General features: G+C 39.4%; 1 protein-coding gene across 2 annotated transcripts in view; it reads right to left on the bottom strand.

Moving 5' to 3' along the window:
- Positions 1-53: 53 nt before the first annotated feature.
- Positions 54-22,519, bottom strand: part of WDR44 (WD repeat domain 44) — an 81,708-nt gene continuing 59,242 nt past the window's right edge. Inside the window, exons 13-20 of one of the 2 annotated variants that reach the window (XM_045473099.1) lie at positions 15,303-15,416; positions 11,102-11,224; positions 6,874-7,065; positions 6,590-6,691; positions 6,254-6,369; positions 5,271-5,398; positions 4,132-4,266; positions 54-1,214 (exon numbers count right to left, since the gene is read on the bottom strand). In XM_045473099.1, coding sequence (XP_045329055.1) covers positions 1,120-1,214; positions 4,132-4,266; positions 5,271-5,398; positions 6,254-6,369; positions 6,590-6,691; positions 6,874-7,065; positions 11,102-11,224; positions 15,303-15,416 — 1,005 coding nt within the window. In that variant the 3' untranslated portion in view covers positions 54-1,119. The remainder of the gene's footprint in view (positions 1,215-4,131; positions 4,267-5,270; positions 5,399-6,253; positions 6,370-6,589; positions 6,692-6,873; positions 7,066-11,101; positions 11,225-15,302; positions 15,417-22,519) is intronic. The other variant, XM_045473100.1, reaches the window with a different exon arrangement.

The following is a 22,519-nucleotide window of genomic DNA, read 5'->3' as shown; positions in this document are numbered from 1 at the left end:
GTTGCTCAGTTTACCAAAGTCATCAGAAAATAAAGTCACATATTTAACAAGCGTTTGGCGACCAACTTTTAATATACATATTTAATTTTCAGAAACATATGCTAACCATCAACAACATGATCAGGGTTCCATTGCCCCAGATGTTATTTCATTGGTACATTATATCAATATTTACAAAGGCTTTCAAATTCAACAACACAAAACAGAACAGCTTAATTTTTAAAACTACAATGCTTTAAAAAAATGTAAACAGTTCATTTTTACATTATTGTAAAAAAGAAGACTCACTCCTTAATGCGGCTTAATTTTTTTAAGTGAGCAAAGCCTGGTGCTCATGGATAAAGAATGAAAAGAATCCTTTACATAGAAACATTGTGCTCCAGTGTGGCAAAAAAAAAAACAAAAACAAAAAACAAAAAAACAAAACAAAACAAAAACAAAGAAAAAAAAAGAACAAAGAAAAAGAAAGAAAAAGGCAAAAAGAAAAAAAAAGAGAAAAAAAGAGAAAGAAAAATTATGTATATATACATACAAAGAAAAGAACCCTAAGTCCACAATTTAGACCACAAAAAAATCTTGTCTCCAAATTGAGAAATTTATAAAAACCATTTACACATGGTTGTTGACCTATTGAAAACCTGTATAACATTTTCAAAACAGTAACTCAGTCAATACCACTTCTCTGAAAAATGAAATTCTGTGCAAAAGAAATTGTTTAAGCTAGAAACAAGACTCCCCCCCTCCCTGTAAGGGGCCAAAAGGGCCACTGAAATAATTTAACTCTGTTAGATTTAGTGCATGTAACCAAAAGGCACACACATGTGATTAATATATTAATATATTTTCATGCAGAAACCTGTGCATGTTCACAATTATATAACAAAAACACAAATATAACAAAACATAAAGCCTAATGTTTGGCAATGTTATTCTAGCCACATTTCTTTCTAATCTATCAGTCCAGGGTTTAGAGCTCATTAACACTGCCTCTCAAAAAATATATTATATTTGAACAACTTCCAATAAAAATTAAAAAAAAATGTTAGCCTGAAACAGTATATTTTTTTTCAGTTCTGATACATATAGAAACTTACTGATATGTTTAAATGTCATTTCAAATTAAGATACATTTTTCCTTTTGTTAATAAACACTTTGATAGCTCCAGTGAAGTCAGCAGAAAGAAGAACTTCTGTATTATCTGTCTTCAGAATACCTTAAAAGCATAAAAAAAAGTTTTTAGTTGATTTTAAAGGAATGCAGAGCCGGCCATTATAAGTGTCACACGTTCATGACCCCACACCTTTTCCCTACGTTTTGTCTTTTTTTTTTTTTTTCTTCAAGATTTTAAGTAATCTCTTCACCCAAAATGGGGCTCGAACTCACAACCCCAAGGATCAAGAGTCACACGCTCTACTGACTAGGCCAGCCAGGAGCCCCATGGTCTTTCTTTTCTAGCTCGCTCCTGTAGTCCTTTCACTCTCCTGTACCTCTCCTCCTCTGTGAGGCTCACTTCCCCTTACCATAGCTTAGCTGGTCTTTCCCTGGCTGGGGGATTACAGTCGCTAGGGGCTGGATGCCTGGATTTATTGCCAGGCAGCAGAGGCTTCGAAACTGCCCATTGCTTCACTTCAGGGCAAGAGGCTAGTGTGTGATTCAGCCCCAGAAATGGAACGCTGGCAGCATGGGATCAGCTGGGCAAGTGTGTTGCTAACAGGGGTCTCTAATGAGGTTGACAGTGAGGTTCACTGTCGGGCAGACATACTGAAATCGCCATGAAATGAAGTACATACGATTGCTCTGGGAATGCTGACAGAGACTTTTTGACTCTATGGTTTGTACTGGAGAGCTAGGTAGCTATGCTGAATGGCAAAATGCTTACCTCTTATTTGCCGTAAAAAGCATTTAACAAAATTCTCGACTCTACTATGCATAGGCAAAAACCGTAGATTTATGAAGTACTGATTAATAAGGAAGAAAATAATCTAAACTTTAATTGGAAAGTTGTGCACAGAACGAGTTAAGACCAAATGGCTTCATTTAGATTTGCTAAAAACACATCCTAAGCCTGTGAACATTCCTTACCACCCTTTGGCGTATCTCAAAGTTGTCCCATGCGGCAGTAGCAGCAGCAAAGGACTTGAGATATGAGACATGAGAAAGGCTAGAGAAAAAATAATTCGTCATGTACAGATAAATGCTTTGTAAGATACGACAATAATGAAGATGACTGGTCTACGCACCAGGCATTTTGCTAGACACTTTATATATTATACATTCTTTTTAGTTTTTATTACAACCTTATAAACTAGGTATTGTCACTATTTTCTACATGAGGAAAAATGAAGTGTAAATTGCCAACTATGTCAGAAATAGAGAGGGCAATCAGATATATTTTATGATTTTATACCACGAGTTTCAGAGTTTATTCTTAGATTTTACCTCAATAGGTACAAAACGGCAAACAAAATCTGAGTATGACACATTAAAAGTTGTGCCTTTTTAGAAAGGACCCAGTGAGTTAACTGAACCTTGTTAATATGGTGCAGTTTTTTTTTTTTAAAGTTGGCTTCATGCTCCCACAGAGCCCAATGCACAGCTTGAACTCATGAACCTGAGGTCAAGACCTGAGCTGAGATCAAGAGTAGGACACTTAAACCAACTGGGCTACCCGGGTGCCCCAATATGGTGCAGTTTTGAAAAGTTTTTTTAAAAACTTTTTCGGGGTGCCTGGGTAGTTGCTCAGTCAGTGAAGTGTCGGGACTCTTGATGTGGGCTCAGGTCATGATCTCACGGTTCAGGAGTTTGAGCCCCGTATCAGGCTCTGCGCTGACAGTGCAGAGCCTGCTTGGGATTCTCTCTCTCTGCTCCTATCCTGCCCTCTCTCAACAAATAACCATTAAAAAAAAAAAAAAGCCAGAAATTTCAGTGAAATGTATACAGGAGTTGTACAGAGTTTCTATAAAAAGGTATTACTGGGAGAGAAAAAAAAAAGAAGAAGAAAAAACCCCAAATACCTTAAAAGAGAATGCCAGATCTGATTCAGAGAAAAAAAAAAGACAAAAGAAAAAGAAAAAAAATATTTTCAAACAGGCGGTTTAGTAAAGGTAATCCTGACTTGGTGTCTTTTTAAATCTTGTGACTGAAGGGAGTACTAGGCTGAAGTTGATCCCTGCTCTTACAGACAGAAGAAATACTGTATTCTGTGCAGTGCACCGTGCAGTGACACCACAAGGGAAACCACCTGAGATTAAATGAAGTAAAAATACTTGAGAACTCTGAAGTATTCAAATACTTTAAGAAGCCCCGTTTGTGCACTATATCTTCTGTTGTGTCTTTAAAAGTCTCTAAAAGGCCTAGTTGTAGGCCGTAGAACAACAAAGGGATTTAATAAACTATTCTGGAACTCGTCTTAATAATACAGATTTGTTAACAACTAGTCCAAATTTAAATGGTCTCACCATACACTTAAGGACTAGCAGGGACCATTTTTATATAATTGGCACCGAATACTACTTGTTGGTGGTTTCTTTTCAGTTCCTAATCTGATCATTTTATATAACTGGAATTACTCCTCATTTCTCTAGGCGTATGCTGCAAATCGCAGGAAAGCAAAGGCTTGTAAATAGCTACGTATCTGAGAAGTTACAAAGCTATAAATTTGTGGCAAGTAGAAAAAGCACTGCTTTCATTTTGGTTTAATTCATTTGTTCAACACATGCTTATTAGGACCAAGTAGAAGCAGGCAAGCGCTGTGCTAGGCCCCGGCAGTCCAACAATACACAGGACATAACAAGTCTCTGTTCTCAGAGAGGACAGTCTACTAGAAGAGGCAGATAATAAAGAAATTTTGTATTTGTATGCCTTGTTAGCATTTCTCCAAGGGAAACAACTGCCTGTAAAAAAATTACGAACTTTGAAAATTTTCATTTTTAATTCCCAGATAAATTTAAATGAAGTAAAACTTGCAAGCAATAGGTTACTGAAATAGTCACAAAGGGATACAACCATCACGTTGTAAATAAGAAGTATTCTTTGTACTCATGAAAACCTCATAATACCCGACGTAGGTCAATGAGACTACTGAGTGCTGGCTAGAGAGAATGTAGGACAAACAAAATAGGAGTACCTACCAGAGGGCATGGTATCCAAAACTTCGGCGTCTTCACCTTTTTCGTTCCCTTCTGACTTTTCAGATTGCACATCCAAAGACAACATCAAACTTGGGTTTGGAGCAAAGATGGCCGACGTAACAACTGCATTATGTGCTGGGGAAAAAAATTTACTTCAGATTAACTCATAAATTTGATTCTAAACATCAAGACAAAAAGTGTCATATGCAAAAAATATAATAGTGTATGTTTATGTTAATATCCTTTAAAATAAAATATCCCAAAAGTAGGGGCACCTGGGTGGCTCAGTCGGCTAAGCAGCTGACTCTTGATTTCGGATCAGGTCATGATCCCACAGTTCAAGGGATCAAGCCCTGCGTCAGACTCTGCACAGACAGTGTGGAGCCTACTTGGGATTCATTCTCTCTCTCTCCCCCCCCACCCGCCTCTCCCCGCTTGTGCGTGCGTGCTCTCTCTCTCTCAAAATAAACACTGAAAAAACAAAACAAAAGGATATTCTAAAAAAAAAAATACCTCATACAAGCGTACCTCAGAGATATTGCAGGTTTTGTTCCAGACGATTGTAATAAAGCAAATATCACAATAAAGCAAGTCAAATGATTTTTTTTGGCTTCCCAGTGCATGTAAACAAATATGTCTACATGTACTTAGTCTATTAACATACAACAGAATTAGGTTTACAAAAACACTGTACATACCTTAATTAAAAAATACTTAATGCTAAAAAGTAGTAACCATTATCTGAGCTTTCAGTGAGTCATAATCACTGATCAGTTCACCATAGCAAATATAACAAAAGTTTGAAATATTACAAGAATGACCACAATGTGACAGAGAGACACAAAGTGAGCAAATGCTGTTGAAAAAAACCTCCCAATTTGTAAAAAACGCAGTATTGGCGAAGCACAAAAAAATGAGGTATGCCTGTACAAATTCTGAGATTCCATGACCTCCCAAATTTTAGACAAGTATAGGTTCTTCCTTGGTATGGAGAAATCAAACAAAGCCGAATACAAAGCAAAAGTGGTTATAACTGCCAAACTGTCTCTGAAACAAGGCCTACACAAATTTACTCATAGTACACCTCCACTTTAACTTTATTCGCTTAAGAAGTCACACAAAAGTAGGCATTTACTTACCTTTAATACCTTCCCAAAAGTCATTACGGTCTCTCCTGACTGAAGTAAACTTGCTGAGGTCATGGTAAGTACTCCAGATATAAACATACTTATCTTCTGAGCCACTGACAAGGTAACTAAAATCATGGCTAGATTTGGGAAAGAAAGAAAAAAACCTCAGTTTGGATTTTTTTTTTTTTAAGTTTCCCTCTGTGAGTGCTTCCTCCTTGAAAACACCTAAGCAAACACCCGAGAGAGCTTGTTGAAATATAGACTCCTAGTCTCACTCCAGAGGATCCGAACGTGCAGGTTTGACACGGAGGCCAGAGGCGTGAGGATTTTCGTTAAAGCTCTAGGTAACTGTGCTGCTAGCTAACCCACACTGGGAGAAACGCCCACGTGAGACAGGAAAGAGAGGAGAATGCTTTACCAGTTACATTTCCGGGTAATTACTGGGTAATTCAAGAAGAAAGGAGAACCGTGAAGAAAAGGGCTGAAAGAAAGAGGGCTCTAAGGAAGAAGAGGCAGTTCTTCCAGGAGAGTCTCCAGACCCCAAATTAAGAGTTCAAATAATACTGTCATGCAAAGGCGTAAATACAGGATACTGTACTTTAGGGTGTTAAAATGCTTTATTAGCTTCAGTACCTAAAAGGATAAAGACCATGGGTGGGTGGCAGATAAACTTCCTCTTAAAAAGCTTACATAATAAAGTACAGATGCACAAATTCCAGAGCTGGGAGTCTTCTAATCCTAGCGCTGCCACTAACCAGTGACTTTAGACCAGTTACTTAATTTTCTGAGTCTGGGTTTCTTTGACAGCAGAATAGGGGCAATTCTAACTGTATCTACTAAACAGGTGGATAAGGTAAGTACTGAATGATAATAACAAGAGACAGCAGTTGTAAAAGTGTGAAGAAACTAAACATAAGGCACAGATCAAAGAAAATATGGGAGCAGGGCAGAAATAGTCTATCTCTTTTGGGAATTTTTCATTGCCGATTTACCTGAAACTTGCTTTGATCTGGCTGCTACTGTTGACATAACCCTTATACTTCATGGACAGTGACAAATCTCTAAGATCATATAGTCTGATTCTGGAGTCATTTGAGGTTACCAGTATCTAAAAATAAATTAAAGAAAAAGTTAAAAATATCATCTTTTAATCTACGTTAAGGTATAACCAAAAACGGTACTACGTACACATATATAGCGAGAATATACCTCACAACTACAAAATGCTGTTTTTCACATGAGAGAAAATATATTCTTAAGCCAAGTTAGTAAGAGTTTTCAGGAGTCTATATATAGTGTGAAGAGAGATGGTTTTGAATACTTATTACCTTATTTTCTCCGGGTAAAGGTTCAATGCCAGTAATTTTTCTTCCAACTTTGTTGCGTCCTCTGGTAGATCGGACATGTATTTGTGTGTGGTACTTCAAATGCTAAAAAGAAATCACAAATTTAAAACATGAGAATAAGAAGGAACCTCAAAGATCATCTGATCCAACTTGTAGACAGACACGGTATTATTTGCCCCAATTTATAAAGCCCAGAGAGGATACACCAAGTTTATATAAAACCACTAAGTATTCCATTATGTAATTTATACAAGATAATCATTTACCTCGGTATCATAGAAAATACATCTGCCATCATATGTCCCAATTACTGCGTATTTGCCATTCTGACAGAAATTCGCAGCTGTGATCAATTTTGTTTGACCGTCTACTTCATTCCACAAAGCCACTTTTTTGTCAGGTATGTTCCAAAGGCGGAGCTTTCCATCCAATGACCCACTCAGAAAATACCTGTCATCCTAAAAAGGTGGCAAAAGAAAAAGCTTTCGTTTTACCAGATCAAGAAAAATTCATTAGTGAATCAAAACATAAAGCCTATTAGGAAATAATGTTGAAAATATGTAGATCCTGAGGCGCCTGGGTGACTCAGTCGGTTGAGTGTCTGACTTCGTCTCAGGTCATGATCTCATGGCTCCTAAGTTCAAGCCTCGCGTTGGGCTCTCCATTGCCTGCACAGAGCCTGCTTTGGACCTTCTGTCCCCCCTCTCTCTCTGCCCCTCCCCTGCTTGTGCTGTCTCTCTCTCTCAAAAATAAATAAACATTAAAAAAAATTATTAAAAAAAAATGTAGATCCCATTGAAAAAATATTATTCTTCAAGCATTATTATTATTTTTTAAAGATTTTTAAGATTTTTAAGTAATCTCACTCAACGTAGAGCCTGAATTCAAACCCTGAGGAGATCAAGAGGGCTCGGTTGGTTGAGGGGCACCCAGGTGGCTCATTTGGTTGAGCGTCTGACTCTTGATTTCGGCTCAGGTCATGATCTCACAGTTTGTGGGTTCGGGCCCTGCAATGGGTTCTGCGCTGACGGTGTGGAGCCTGCTTGGGATTCTCTCCCTCTCTGTCTCTCTGCCTCTCCCCTGCTCAGGCATGCTCTCTCTCTCTCAAAATAAATAAACTTAAAAAAAAAAAAAAAAAAAAGAGGGCTCGGTTGAGCATCCAACTCTTGATATCAGCTCAGGTCACGATCCTAGGATTGTGGGATTGGGCTCAGCATGGAACCTGCTTCTCTCTCTCTCTCTCTCTCTCTCTCTCCCCCCTGCTTTTTTTCTAAAATTAAAAAAAAAAAAAAAAAGTCATACAGTCCACCGACTGAGACAGCCAGGCGCCCTCAAGCAAACATTATTTTATTCACTAAGAATAACAATTAGAGGGGCGCCTGGGTGGCTCAGGCGGTTAAGCGTCCAACTTCAGCTTGGGTCGTGATCTCGTGGTTCGTGAGTTGGAGCCCCACATCGGGCTCTGTGCTGCCAGCTCAGAGCCTGGAGCCTGCTTCGGATTCTGTGTCTCCCTCTCTCTCTGCCCTTCCCCTGCTCACACTCTGTCTCACTCTCTCTGTCAAAATGAATAGACATTAAAAAATTAAAAAAAAAAAAAACAATTAGAAACTTCAGTATTCGCTTTGGAAATAGGACTTTCTAATTGCTTTATTATATCCTCAAACTGCTTTTCCCAAGGTATGGATGTTAATGGATAATGTGTTTAGAGTGTATATTGTGTAGGAGAATGGTTCAAGTAAGTTTGAGACATTCTGGGTTCCAGAAAGTTAAAGAGGATTCTCAGTTAACATGCGTTCTCAGTCTCCAAAGGAGGGATAAAGTATGTAGTATTCTCCAATTTATTTAACCAGGGACTTTCCTGGTGGGGGGTGGTGGTTGGGAGGGAGTCAGGTAGGGACTTCAAGGAGCAGGCCTGGGTAAAAACTATCCTGTAATGATACGTTTGTTCACATCCTCCTCCTCCCTCTGGGATACATGTAAATACTTGGATAGAAGAGTAATGCCGGTTAGCCCACAGAACCAGTTATTTATGTGGGAACTTTGACAGGGTGTCAGTAGGAAATCACTTCAGTATTCAAATTCTCAGTCTCAAAGCAGGGGTTCTCAACAGGGGGCACTTTGGCTCCACAGGGGACAACAAGCAATGTCTGGAGACATTTCTGATTGTCACAGCTTGGGGGTGGGGGGCTACTGGCATCTACTGGGTAGAGGTTAAACATTCTGCGATGCACAGGACTTTCTTCCCTCTACAACAAAGAATTATCCAGCTCAAAATGTCAACAGTGCCGAGGGTGAGAAACCCTGCTCTAAACTAAACCAGGCCTACCACTAAACTAAACTGGTCTAATTTTTGATAACATAAGAATTAAGAGTAAAATAATTGGGATGCCAAAACAAGAAACATTCCCTTCTCTGCTCAAGGCTATTATTCTTACCCACCCCAGGGCCTGTCAAGAACAATCTACGCAGATTGGACACCTTTATGGCTATGGTAGAGTAGGCTCTGCTCAATATCTACCAGTAGAAGAGCAGAACGAGTAAAAACACTTCATCTTGGTCTTATAATTCAGAATTTTATTTACATACATGCATATGTGTGTGTGTGTGTGTGTTTGTGTGTGTGTACATGTGTGTGCATGTGTTATCTTCATTTTACTATTTTTTTTGTAATTCTGCTACCCTCCTTCCAGGTAACATTACATAAGAGAGTCACATTTCCTAAGAAAATGTCAACACCACACCATCCTTCCCTAGCCCCTCTTAAAAATCCTTCAGATCTGTAGATTTTTAGAATTAGGGCTTTTTAGTTTCCAAAATAGAAACCAAATAAAAGAACAGAAACACTACTGGCTAGAGAGGAACCTTAATAAAAAGTACTACATAGATAACCATCACCACCCAATACCTCTCTCTTTCCATCCTGACACATTATAGTTAAAATAGAGGTGAGGGAAGGATTTTGCTCACAGTTGTGGACAGGAATAAAGCCATTCTTTTGTTGCACCCTTGGATGACAGGATGGGGGTGTTATTCTGAAAGAAGCCTCAAAAAGCTTGATGGTCAAAACGGATAAGGTATCAACACAGATGAAATATTTTTAATTTGCCAAAGGTCTTAACCAAAGTCTTCTAAGGGTTCAAAATTATTACTGCCTCCATATCATAAACCTGCCCAGGGAGGGAAATTATACTGAGAAAGAAAAAAAGTCCTCTCCTAATCTGGGAAAAAAGGGGAAGAAATGTGAATATAACCGAAACGTTGCATTAAAATGACAACGGATGTTAAACATACAGAGATGAGGACGCGAATAGAAATGTTGATTCACACATCCACGAAGGGGAGGGCAAGTCAGGTCAGCTCAAGGCCTCCATTTAGTTCGATCTAGCTAGTGGAGTGACACCACACAGGACTCCTCTTGTGCTTCTAGTTGCAAAGAGCAAAACGTAATTAAAGCCTTACTCATTTGGTGGCTCTATCCTACAAAAACATAAGATAGGTCAGCAATTCCATGATGAATTTTCCTCCTTTGGTTGAAATCGTACGAAATACTTCCTTTTCAGGGAAAGATAGGGATTTTCTACACTGAAAATGAATAAGGATGGATCTCAAGATTAATAGTATTTCCAGGGGCGCCTGGGCGGCTCAGTCGGTTGAGCGTCCGACTTCGGCTCAGGTCACGGTCTCATGGTTTGTGAGTCCAAGCCCCACACTGGGCTCTGTGCTGATGGCTCAGAGCCTGGAGCCTGCTTCAGTGTCTGTGTCTCCCTCTCTCTCTGCCCCTCCCCTGCTCCTGCTCTGTCTCTCAAAAATAAATAAATGTTAAAAAAAGAAATTTAAAAATAAATTAATTTAAAAAAAGATTAACAATATTTCCAGGGAGCCTGGCTGGCTCAGTCGGTAGAGTAATGTGACTCTTGATCTCAGGGTGGTGAGTTCAAGCCCCACATTGGGCGTAGAGCTTACTAAAAAAATAAAAAACAAAACAAAAAAACACATAAACCCCTCCTGCAAACACACACACACTGTATTTCCAGACATTACACAGGAATTCAGTATATCTTATAATGAATTTTGGTCTTTGCCTCTTTCAACCTTTTCCTCTTTGTCTCTTCCCACCCTACCCCTCCCACTATTCTTGCCTATATGCTTCCCTCTCATTTATTCACCTGCTGTCTCCTCTTCTTCCTCCGTCTCTAATCTCTCTCACCTTTAATAGGATACTTTAGTTCTTTATTTATACCCTGCATGTCTTATTAAAGATTTGGGATGACTTTTCATTCTTATAGTTGGACCATAACACTTCCAGTTCTTCTAATACAGATTAACAAAATATTTCCTTTCTAAACAAAATGAAACACTAAATTAAGTTGTCCTTAACTATGCGGCTATTAATAATTTTTTTTTCCTGTAGTCCAACTGTCCTCCAGAGAAGCCAGGTTCCCTCACCTTCCTTATAGTACAACAAAAAAAAAAAATACATAAACAATTACTTACTCTTGGATGGAAAGCTATGGCAGTGACAAAATCTATATGTTGAAAACAGCAAAGGCATTCTCTTCTGGAAATGTGCCATAACCTGACTGTTTTATCCATCGAAGAAGAAAGCAGGAAGTAGTTCTATTGAGAAATTGACATTGATCATTTTATCACCCTATGAAAAAATACTACGTACACAATAATAAAAGCAAGCTTTTGGTTTTATGTATCTCAATAGTTTTGTTATTGCTATATCTAGCATCAGAAAGAACAAAAAGATTACCCATTTCATTTGGAAGATCCCATTTTTTCCCAGTTAAATACCGTATTCTTTCGATTCTAAGACTTTTCTGTATTACCTGTTCTGAAATTAGAATCTTATGATCTAGGTCAAAAAAAACCTGCTAGGCACTAAGAGAGGACTAAGGTGTATCTTACTTATTATAGTCCGCATATACAGAAACGTAGCTATGAATACAAGGCATCTATTCATTTGATTGTCACTTCAGTTCAGTTACCCTGACATTGGCAACGCTGGCGAATTTTAACTCCCCAGAATTCCCTAATTGTTACTTAAAATGCCTTCAAGGGGCGCCTGGGTGGCTCGGTCGGTTAAGCGTCCGACTTCGGCTCAGGTCATGATCTCACGGTCTGTGAGTTCGAGCCCCGCGTCAGGCTCTGTGCTGACAGCTCAGAGCCTGGAGCCTGTTTCAGGTTCTGTGTCTCCCTCTCTCTGACCCTCCCCTGTTCATGCTCTGTCTCTCTCTGTCTCAAAAATAAATAAACGTTAAAAAAAATTTTAAAAAAAATGCCTTCAAAAAGATTACCCTATAATGCAGCATGCAAATGAAAAATTACTGTGCACCTGTCACACCACAGGCAAGAAAATGAGAGAAGAGAAATCGTCAAACGTCTCAGAATAGATCATAGAATTTTCAAAGGTAAAAGAGGGTAGTGTAACTGCTTTAGGCACTGTGATGGCCCCATCACCCAGGAACCAAACATTTATCTATCAAATGCTTCAGCTGGCAGAAATTCTTTAACTTTTCAACATAATCTATTTAAGGAGAGAACTATGAGTTATACTGAACGAGGAAACCCAAATGAGACACTATTCTTTGGTATGCCTAAAGGTGCTAAACAAACCAAAGTAATGATGACATTTATTGAATACTTGCAATGTGCTAAAGACTGTTCTTAACACTATATTATGAGGTAGGTATATGATTATCCCCTTTTACAAATGAGAACACTGAGGCACAGATGCTAAATAATTTGTCGAAGACTACATAGCTCATTGGTGGCAAAACTGAGATTTAAACCTACGTAGTCTGCCCTTAGGTCCAGACTCTAACCACTACACCCTTCTGCAGAGTGCTTAAGTAGAACACATGTTTAAACAAAAAGCCACAAGATGCTTTGTCATCTACTAAAAGTAATAAGCAATCTTTAATCTCTGAATGTAAGAAGACTAAGTGCAAATACTGATTTAGATAGGTACTGCAATGATAAATAAATGCTATTTGGGGCTAGTTTTAAAAGTGTACACTTTGTGTGGTATGCCTGTTTTTAAATAGATCATGAAACGTACAATTAAAAAAATTGAACTTTGAGGGGTGCCAGTTAGGTAAGCGTCTAACTATTTTGGTTCAGGTCATGATCTCATGGTTCTTAAAAGTTCGAGTCCCACATCAAGCTCCATGCTGACAGTGCAGAGCCTGCTTAGGATTCTCTCTCTCCCTCTCTCTCTGCCCCTCTGCTGTTCGTGCATGTTCTCTCTCTCTCTCTCAAAATAAATAAATAAACTTTAAAAAAAAGCCCTGGGGCACCTGGGTGGCTCAGTCGGTAAAGTGTCCGACTTCGGCTCAATCATGATCTCACGGTTCTTGGGTTTGAGCCCTGCGTCGGGCTCTGTGCTGACAACTCGGAGCCTGGAGCCTGCTTCAGATTGTGCCCCTCCCCTGCTCGTGCTCTGTCTCTCTCTCTCTCAAGAATAAATGAAATATTAAAAAAAAAATTCCCTAAATCTATGGTTTGCTCATTAAGTTGATTTTATTCGATTCTTGCAATAGTCCATTGCTTTAAGCATATGAAAGAAATAAGAAAACATCCCTAAAAGTGAAGACACTAGAGACATGCTAAGATGTGTTTCACTATGCCAAGTTCTGTTCAGTAAATACTTATTGAATAAGTGAAATTAAATAATTTTCTTGAATTTCATGATCTTCAGAAGTCAAAGAAATTAGATTCAAACCTAAGTTCTACCTATAACTAGTTTTGTGGTGTCAGATGGGTCAGAGACCCAGCCTCCTCAACCACAAAATGAAGTACCATAGGGGCACCTGGGTGGCTCAGTCAGTTAAGCGTCTGACTTCAGCTCAGGTCATGATCTCACAGTCCGTGAGTTCGAGCCCTGCGTCGGGCTCTGTGCTGATAGCTCAGAGCTTGGAGCCTGCTTCGGATTCTGTGTCTCCCTCTTTCTGCCCCTCCCTCACTCACACTCTGTCTCTCTCTCTCTCTCTCTCTCTCTCTCTCAAAAATAAACGTGAAAAAAAATTTTTTTAAGCAAAATGAAATACCATCTACCTCACAGGTTACTGTAAGAATTAACAAGGTAATTCTCATTACCTGGCACAAAGTAAGTCTTCAACACGTAGAAAACCCACTATAAATACTGATTACACTAGATCCTGAAGAGAAACAACAGTAAAATAAAATCTGTCCCTACTCTGGAATGTCTTACAATTCTGTTGTAAATAATACCTAGAAATGTGCATGAGTAAACAGGTAAAAAAGAAAGTTAAAGAGAAGAACATCCAGACAGACAGATGAAGGCCTTAAGAACAAAAAAGTTTCCTGGAGAAGAAATTCTGCCTTATGATCCCAGAGTGACTCCTGCTGAATTTCTAGCCTGCCAGACTGCCCTACAGATTTCAACTTGGCTACACCCACAACTGAGCGATCCAATTCCCTAAAATAAATCTCCTTATGCATATATGTTCTCTTGGATATGTGACTCTGGAGAACCCTGACGGATAAGTGGTCAATGGAGATCTAATTTCTTCCAGTCAGCATTACACCCGTACAAAATATTGGGTTGCTTTAAGAAAATAAAAGGAGTGCAAGGTTCCCAATTATGTGCTTTGTACTTCTTATCCCAGATGAATATGATTATCAGATTAAGGACACTTTAGATTTCCATCTCTGACAACTCAGATTTCACACAGGGTTGGGGAGGAGTATAAAGACACAATCAGGGCTCAGTTTAAAATCAGACTACCAGGTGAGGTCTAAGCTTCTTCCGAGTTAGAGAAAGACATTATGACAGATGGTTTTTGAAAAGCTTCCAGAACATGTAAACAAGTATGGCAGGAGTAGCAATTCAGAAATGGAGTGATTCAAAGCTGGAGCTCTGAGAAAGCCTGACTCGCCTAAGGAAACCAGCAGTAACTTTGTGGTACGTGAGGTTCTCCTGACACAGTGAAAATATATGGGCAACACTGGTATCTCTAATAGTATTCCGTTTACTTCGTTGACTTTTCTCAGTTTAAGGCTTTTCAATATTACTCTCCCCCCCATTCTAAATATATTTTAGATCCTGATTACTGACAAATTTTAATACGAAGGAAGGGTAAGGTATTACGCAAAAATTCAAAACACTGTTTCATGCTTTAAACATGTTCAATAAAATTTGAAGTATCTTTAAATTTTTGCAAAACTGCTCAGATATTTGTTCCGTGGCAAAATAGGCCCTTTACTTCTGAAATAATTTTGCTCTAAGGAAAAAAGAAAACATAAAACGAAGACTTATCAAAGATTCATATATTGGCAAACTTAATGATTTAACAAATATAGCAGATTAGCCAAAGCAGTCCTGATTAGATAAATCGGACTTCACCTTTGCAGCGAAAGTCGAAAGTCGTATCCGTTTTGCAGAGAATACTTTGCAAAATTACTTTGTAAAAGAAGCAAAAAGTACAAGTATGTAGACAGATCCAGACAGAAACTGTTAATATAAACATTTTCTTATTTGCCTAATCTGATGTTTCTTTCTTTCTTTTTTTTTTTTTTTTGATGTTTCTCCTCTTTTAATCGATAACTTCCAGGAAGTAAATACAATCACTCGACAGTGTGACAATCGTACAGATAAAACATTTGTTTTTATCCTAAAGTCATAGTTACATAGAATTCATACACACTTCGACTAAGAATTTCTTACTTTGGACCATGAAAGATCAAGGAGATCAGCAGTGTGTCCTTTGTATTTGCAAAACGGTCGCTGCCGAAATGGTGCATTTTTATCATCAGGGTCTTCGTCGGCTCCACCGCACACCTATTTAGACACAAAGACAAATGTTAAAAGTGGAGAAACAAAGGCTTCGTACTCGTCCCACCCCATCCGTTCTCTCGGCATTCTGTATACTGCCTGACTGAAATCTCGATCTACCGAAAACAAACTCCCCTTTACGATGAACCTCCTACTGATCGCTTATTCGCCTCCCTGTCCTAATGAAACAGGATTGTCCCTGAAGACACTGTGCTGTCACCATCTTTCCCTCCCTAACAGAGCCCCTGCCTTGTCCTTTTCTGAGCATCTGTTCCCTCAGGAGAGGTGGGAGCCAGCCCCAGGGTGTGAATCATGCTTGGTCTGAGCTAATCACGATGAGCTCATTCCCTTTCCCAGTGAAGACTGGTTTGGGCATGGGCATGTGCTACCATTTTTGTCAATTAGGCAGGAGGGCAAGTTTATTGAGGGGAGTGAGGGGGAAGATAGGGGGACGTTTCTAGAAAGATGTCCTCACTCTTAAGAAGGGCCACACTAAAGGGACGCTCCTGCCTCTGAACACTGCTGTCCGTGTGACACCTGAGACTGTAGTTGCCATCTTACCACCATGAGGGGAACAGACCCAAGAAAGGCAGACCAAGAGCAAAGCAGGAGGATGGCAGAACCCTGACGACATTACTGAGCTGTGCAATTAACCAACCCTGGAACCGCCTTACCTCCAGACTTGCTTCCTCATTGTTTAAGCCATTTTCAGTTGGATTTCTGTTATTTGAAGTCAAAAGCATCCTGACAGAGGTAGGTAGAAAATAATGCCATACATGTGTGCCACGCATTTAGTTTACAACATGCTTTTGTATTCATTACCTGAATGAATCTTAATGACTCTGTCAAGGAGGTATATTAACATTATGAAGATGAAGAAATTAAGAAAAACACCTGAGGCTCAGAGAGGTCAGGATAACATATTAGAGGACACACAGCCACCTGTAAACAGCAGAACCAAAGCAGAAATACAAGTATAAGTTCAGAGATCGCCCCTCAAATGTTGTAGAGGATGTAGCCTGAGCCAAAACACGGGGCTCTTAGCGATAAGCTGTGCGTATTTACGGAAGGGGGCGGGATGACGGGGACGGAGGAAGAGTGTGTGCAGACACGGCGTGGGATTAGAGCGGACAGGTACTCTGGGAACAGACTGTAAAGAGCCTCGGATTTGCGGCTTAAAAGTGCAAACATTCTAAGGCGATGGGGAGAGCCAGCACAGGTTTCTGAAAAGAAAAAAAATCACACGAGGTGACTGGCGCTTCAGAAAGAGGAAGCTGGGCAAGAAGGTAACAGACGGCATGGAGAAAGAGCGGAGGCAGGAAGGGCCGTTGGTAAAGTGTACCTAACACAATGAGGGCTTAAACTAGGACGGTGGCCATGAGAACAGATAAAAACTACTGCTACTGTGTGTCTAGAACTTTACGGTGTATAATAAAAACCTCCTCCTATCCTCTGTGCAGGCAGAGCAGCCGCAACCCATGCCCTGACCTTCCGCCAGGCACTCCCACTCCTGCAGGACTCCAGCCGCGCCCTCGAACTGTGCTGCCAGCCTAGCGAGCGCGCCTCGAATACAGAACACCCAACGGGCCTGCCCTCTTGCATAAAATTCAGCATTCTGCTTAAGAATCACTTCCATTTCAGGAACTTCTCAGCAGAATTCCTCTAGCAGTGATTCCAGATCTTATTTTTCTCCTCAAATGTCCCGTTTCTTCTCCTTATATTCTTTATGTCTTTCCAAATGACTTAAATTCTTTGACTGTAAATACATGCCCAATAGAGACGGCTGAGAAAGCACGGGAAGTAGAGAAACTAAAATTAAAACAACAATCTGCTAACATTTTGATTGCCTTCATCTTTCCGTTGTAAAAAAACATTCACTGAAATCACTGTGCACAAGATTCACTGTCTTCTTTTTATTATACCATGAGCATCCTAGGTATTTCACTCTCTGAAAACATTTACTAGCTGCATATGCATGCGCCATAATTTAATCACGCTCCGACTTGTTGGTCATTTAGACATCTCCAACTTTTGGCTAGCATAAACGGCAATTCAGTGAACATCCTGGAACATAAACCTTTACCCCGTTTTATTATTTATCTTAATACAAAAGGTATTATGGCCAAAAGGTTTAAACCTGAGACTTTAACAGCATCTTCTGTTATTTGTTTTAATAAAAGCAGGCCTATTTACTAAAGAAAATTTTATAAATACAGAGAAGTATAAGGAATCAAATAAAAATGACCTAAAATCCTACCACCTAGAGATGACTACTAGTAATAATTTAGCATTTTTTCCCAAAGATTTTATTTTTAAGTAATCTCTACACCTAATGTGGGGCTTGAACTCACAACTCCCAGATCAAGAGTCATATGTTCTACCGACCAAGTCAGCCACGTACCCCTATCTGGTGATTTCTTTCTGATAGGTTTTTAAAGGTAGAATTATTAATGGTAGAATCACCAAGTAAAATGTATTTTATCTATATGTATATATCTCTATAGATATCTACACCTAGAGAGAGATTTAGACCCTCTAAATCACCATATATTTATATCTCCATATAAACATTTATAAAACTTTATTATGGCCATTTCAAACATACACTGAAACAGAATAATGTAATAAATGGTATAACAAACCCATACATACATCACCTGCTTTAATATTTATCAGTATCTTACTCATGTTGTTTTAGCACTCTCCCACTTTTAAGTTTTGTTTATTTTTGCTGAAACACTTAAAGCAAGACCTAAACACTGTTGTTACCAGTAAATGCTCATGGGCTTTATGTATTTCCAACTAATAAGCGCTCTTTTTTTTTTTTTTTTTTTTTAAAAGATTTTTTTTTTTTTTTTTTCAACGTTTATTTATTTTTGGGACAGAGAGAGACAGAGCATGAACGGGGGAGGGGCAGAGAGAGAGGGAGACACAGAATCGGAAACAGGCTCCAGGCTCCGAGCCATCAGCCCAGAGCCTGACGCGGGGCTCGAACTCACGGACCGCGAGATCGTGACCTGGCTGAAGTCGGACGCTCAACCGACTGCGCCACCCAGGCGCCCCATAAGCGCTCTTTTAAATATAACTACCATGCCATTATCACACCTAAAAAATATTCGTATCATCTAATGTCTAATCCATATTCAAATATCCTGGTTATCTAAAAATGTCATTTTAAAGCTGAACTGCTGTGAAAACTTGTAAGCCTTTTGATATTTATTACATTGACTATATACCAGATAACTGTGTTAATTATCTGAGATAACAAGATAAGACACTTCTTACCTTCTTATAATCTAGTCTCAGTATTTAAAAGCCAGAAGGAACCTTTTACAGTATATCAGATTATGTCCTATTCTCTGTTCAAAGACCCTTCACTGGCTTCCATCTTTCTCAGAGTAAAAGGCACAGTCTTTGCACTGGCTTGCAAATCGACTGCCCCTCCACACCTCTTGTGACTTCATTTTTTCTTTTCTTTTAATTAAAAAATACATTTTTTAATGTCTATTTTTGAGAGAGATAGAGAGACAGAATGTGAGCTGGGGAGGGGCAGAGAGAGAAGGAGACACAGAATCCAAAGCAGACTCCAGGCTCTGAGCTGTCAGCACAGAGTGCGATGCGGGGCTCGAACTCAGCAAGCTCGAGATCATGACCTGAGCTGAAGTCAGCCGCTCAACCAACTGAGCCACCCAGGCACCCCTGTGACTTCATTTTCTACTACCTTCCCCCCTCGCTCACTAGCTCTGGCTACTCAGGCCTCAATGCTCTTGATGTTTTTTGGGGTTTTTTTTTGGCTTTTTAAGTTTTTATTTTAATTCCAGTTAGTTAACATACCGTGTTATATTAGTTTCAGGTGTACAATAATTCAACAGTTCCATACATCACTCGGTGCTCATCACAACAAGTGCACTCCTTTATCCCCATCACCTATTTCACCCATCCCCCATCCCCCCAACAATGCTGTTTCTGGAACACACCAGAACTCATTTGCCATTCATTCCCTCTACCTGGAATGCAAGACAGCCACATGATCACCCCCTCACTTCTTTCAGATTCTGCTCAAATGACCACCTCTGGGTGAAGCTTTGCTCACCCACCTTATTTATTCCCTGTTACCTCACTTTATCTGCTTTATTTTCATCTATGAAACTTACCACTTTCTAATAATCACAAAACTATGTATTTTGTTTCTCTGTCTCCCACCACTAAAATTTAAGCTTCACAAAAGATATTTTTGTCTCTTTTGCTCACTACTATATATCCTCGATTTCCTACAACACTGATTAATACATAGTAAGCTCTCAATAAATATTTGTGGACTAAATGAAGACACAGTGCTAGACCTTACAATGACAATCAGTGGAGCATAATGGTTAACAGCATAAGTTTTTCCCAAGACAGGTCAGAGATGGGTTCTAATTCTGACGCGATATACCAACTGTGTGAAACCAGTGAGTTGCTTAACATCCCTCAGCCTTCCTCATCTGTAAAACAGGACTCTTAACAGTACCTCACAACAGTACCAGGGCTATTGTGAGGTTAAACGAGATAAGATATCAACTGCACTTAGCAAAGTACATGGCACAGAATAAGGGCTCATAAAATGTTAGCTGTTGTTACATAAATTGATGTATTATATAGTGAGTGCCTTTAAAAGAAATATGAGCAAAGTATCATGAGGACAGTGAGGGAGTCTATGAATAATTATGCACTGGGCAAAGCAAGAAATGCTCAAGTGAGGATCCTTCACTCTTAAACGAATTGGCCAGGCAAAGGCGAATAGTAAATATACGCAATCAACAAAGGGTTTGACATTTTTGTTGGGGCAACAATGCACAACCGAGTGAGTTCAGAACATAAGGTTTGCGAGAGGGAAGGGTGAAAAATAACAATGACAGCTGAGGTCAGGCTGATCTCTGAAAGACTGAGCCAAGCTAAGGAATTTGGACTTAAATCTGTAGGAAAAAAAGAGAGAACTAAAAGCAGTACTTAAACAGGAAAGGAACATGATCAGATGTGTTTTATAGGAAAGTAATTCTGTTAGCAATGAGGATGAAAGACTGGAATCTGGGAGAATAACTATCATGGTCCAAGTAAGAGATAAAGGCCCAGATTATAACAGTGGAAATGAAAGGAATGGCCAGATTCCAAAGACATTTCTGAGATCAAGTGGGCGGGATTTGATGAATGAGCAAACGTTGAAGGGAGAGAAGACTAAACAGTGAACACAGTTTCTAACTCGGGGAAGATACGGGTGTTAATTAACTGACATCAAGTACACTATCAAAGGAGGGGCTATCTAGGGAAAATGATACTTAATTCTGCTTTGGACATATATTATCACCACTGATACCGGTTTTTTGCCACACAGAGCTCCTTGACAGGAACTGTCCATGGCTCCTTTATATTTTCAGTGCCTAACACACTGTAGAAAGGTAATAATTGTTGTTGACTGAACCAAAGCTAAACCAATGCATATTTTTAATAAAATGCTATACATGTACAATTTCACAAAAATTACCTCTCACCCCCCCCTTAATCCAAGTTTTATGTCCAAATAATCTTGAAGGAGATCAGATTGTGTGACCTCAAATATTCCCTTTGCATAAAGATTATTTTGAGCTGAAGGCAACTGAAAAGAAACAGACACAAGAAAAGGTATCTGCTCTCCCCGCTTCTACCTGAAAGCAGAGCATGAAATTCTCTTTGTGAAGGTATCTCCCCTTCACCTCTTCTTTGCCAGGAATGGGAGAATAAAGCTTACCTCTGGAGACAGTACTAAATAATCTTCATCTTCCATTAGTTTCCCCCAAGATTTTTACCTGGTCACAATTTACTATACCTAAAGCCCAACCCCTCACCTCCTTTGTGTTGTCACTTCTCCACAAACTTACTGCTTTTGTCAAAATGATGTATGAGCCCCTGGGTCTAATTGCTTCTTTAGGTATTCACTATTCTTCTATGAGGGCCTCCATATGCATGTATAATAAACTGTTTCTCCTACGAATCTGTCTTTTGTCAGGTTATTCACAGATCCTAGCTGCAAAATCCTGGCTGCAGAACCTCAGAGAGTAGAGCGAATTTTTTCCTCCCCTACAATCTCTGAAAAATTCAAAGCAGCAGTTAAATGCTAGAACACCCATACTAATGTTCCACTAATCAAGCACACCAAACATAGATTTAACCCAAGAAAAGCACCAATTTCTAGGTAAACTGCATAGTTACAACACCTAGTGTCAAGGAGAAATTGTACAAAATCTCTAGCATAATGGAGCAAACGAGGCATGCCTTCTTCCTTTCTTCCTTACTTCAGCTGAGCTACTTTTGAAAACCAACAGGAATGGAGAGCATAAGAGGCAGAATTCTAGGCATGGCATGACCAATGAGCAGGTCCGTGATCTTGGGTGTGCTGGTCTGTATGCCCAACTGTACAATAGGTACTTTTAGGTATTCTATTTTACATGAATGCTAACGAAAATGAGGATGCAGGTGGAAAAATAAATATATCACTATCATGAGAAAAGAGGAAAGAACACACACATCAGGAAAATAAATAAATGAATAAGCTACACCGTGTATACTGCCCCTCACTGCAGCTAACGCTAGGTTCAAAGATAATAGCAGGTACCACACTCCAAAGGCATATGAAGTAGAGGATCCTTCTAACGGTCTCCAAATAGAATGACCAAAGTGAAGGAGCACCAATCTTTTCCTGAAGACAACAGATACAAATGCTACTCCACTACCACAGGAAAAAAGCACAGTACTCCAGGGGTCACTACTTTGGTGTCAAAGAAATACTACACTCCTTATTTAAAAGGACTGTTTTCAAACAAGATTGGGAGTTACTTAGGTCTTTTGGGGGATGGGGTGCGGTGGATGGACATAGTTAAGGAAGTCTGTCAGTAGGGTTGTTGAAATAAGCATAACACAAGATGGTGCAAATAGTTCCTGTTTTTAGTGGTCGTCGATGTCTGGAAACCTTATGGGGAATTAAACTAATAAAAGCAAACCCTTTTCCCTAAAGCAAAGTGGTTAAATTTGTACCGCTACATTAGTCAGGGAAAGCTTCATGAAGGAAGTAGGCCTTGAAGACTGGGCAAGCTTTG

Source organism: Leopardus geoffroyi, chromosome X (assembly GCF_018350155.1).
Source record: "Leopardus geoffroyi isolate Oge1 chromosome X, O.geoffroyi_Oge1_pat1.0, whole genome shotgun sequence".
Classification (NCBI taxonomy): domain Eukaryota; kingdom Metazoa; phylum Chordata; class Mammalia; order Carnivora; family Felidae; genus Leopardus; species Leopardus geoffroyi.
Note: the sequence above shows the minus strand (reverse complement) of the source record. Positions and strands in the feature narration are given on the sequence as shown.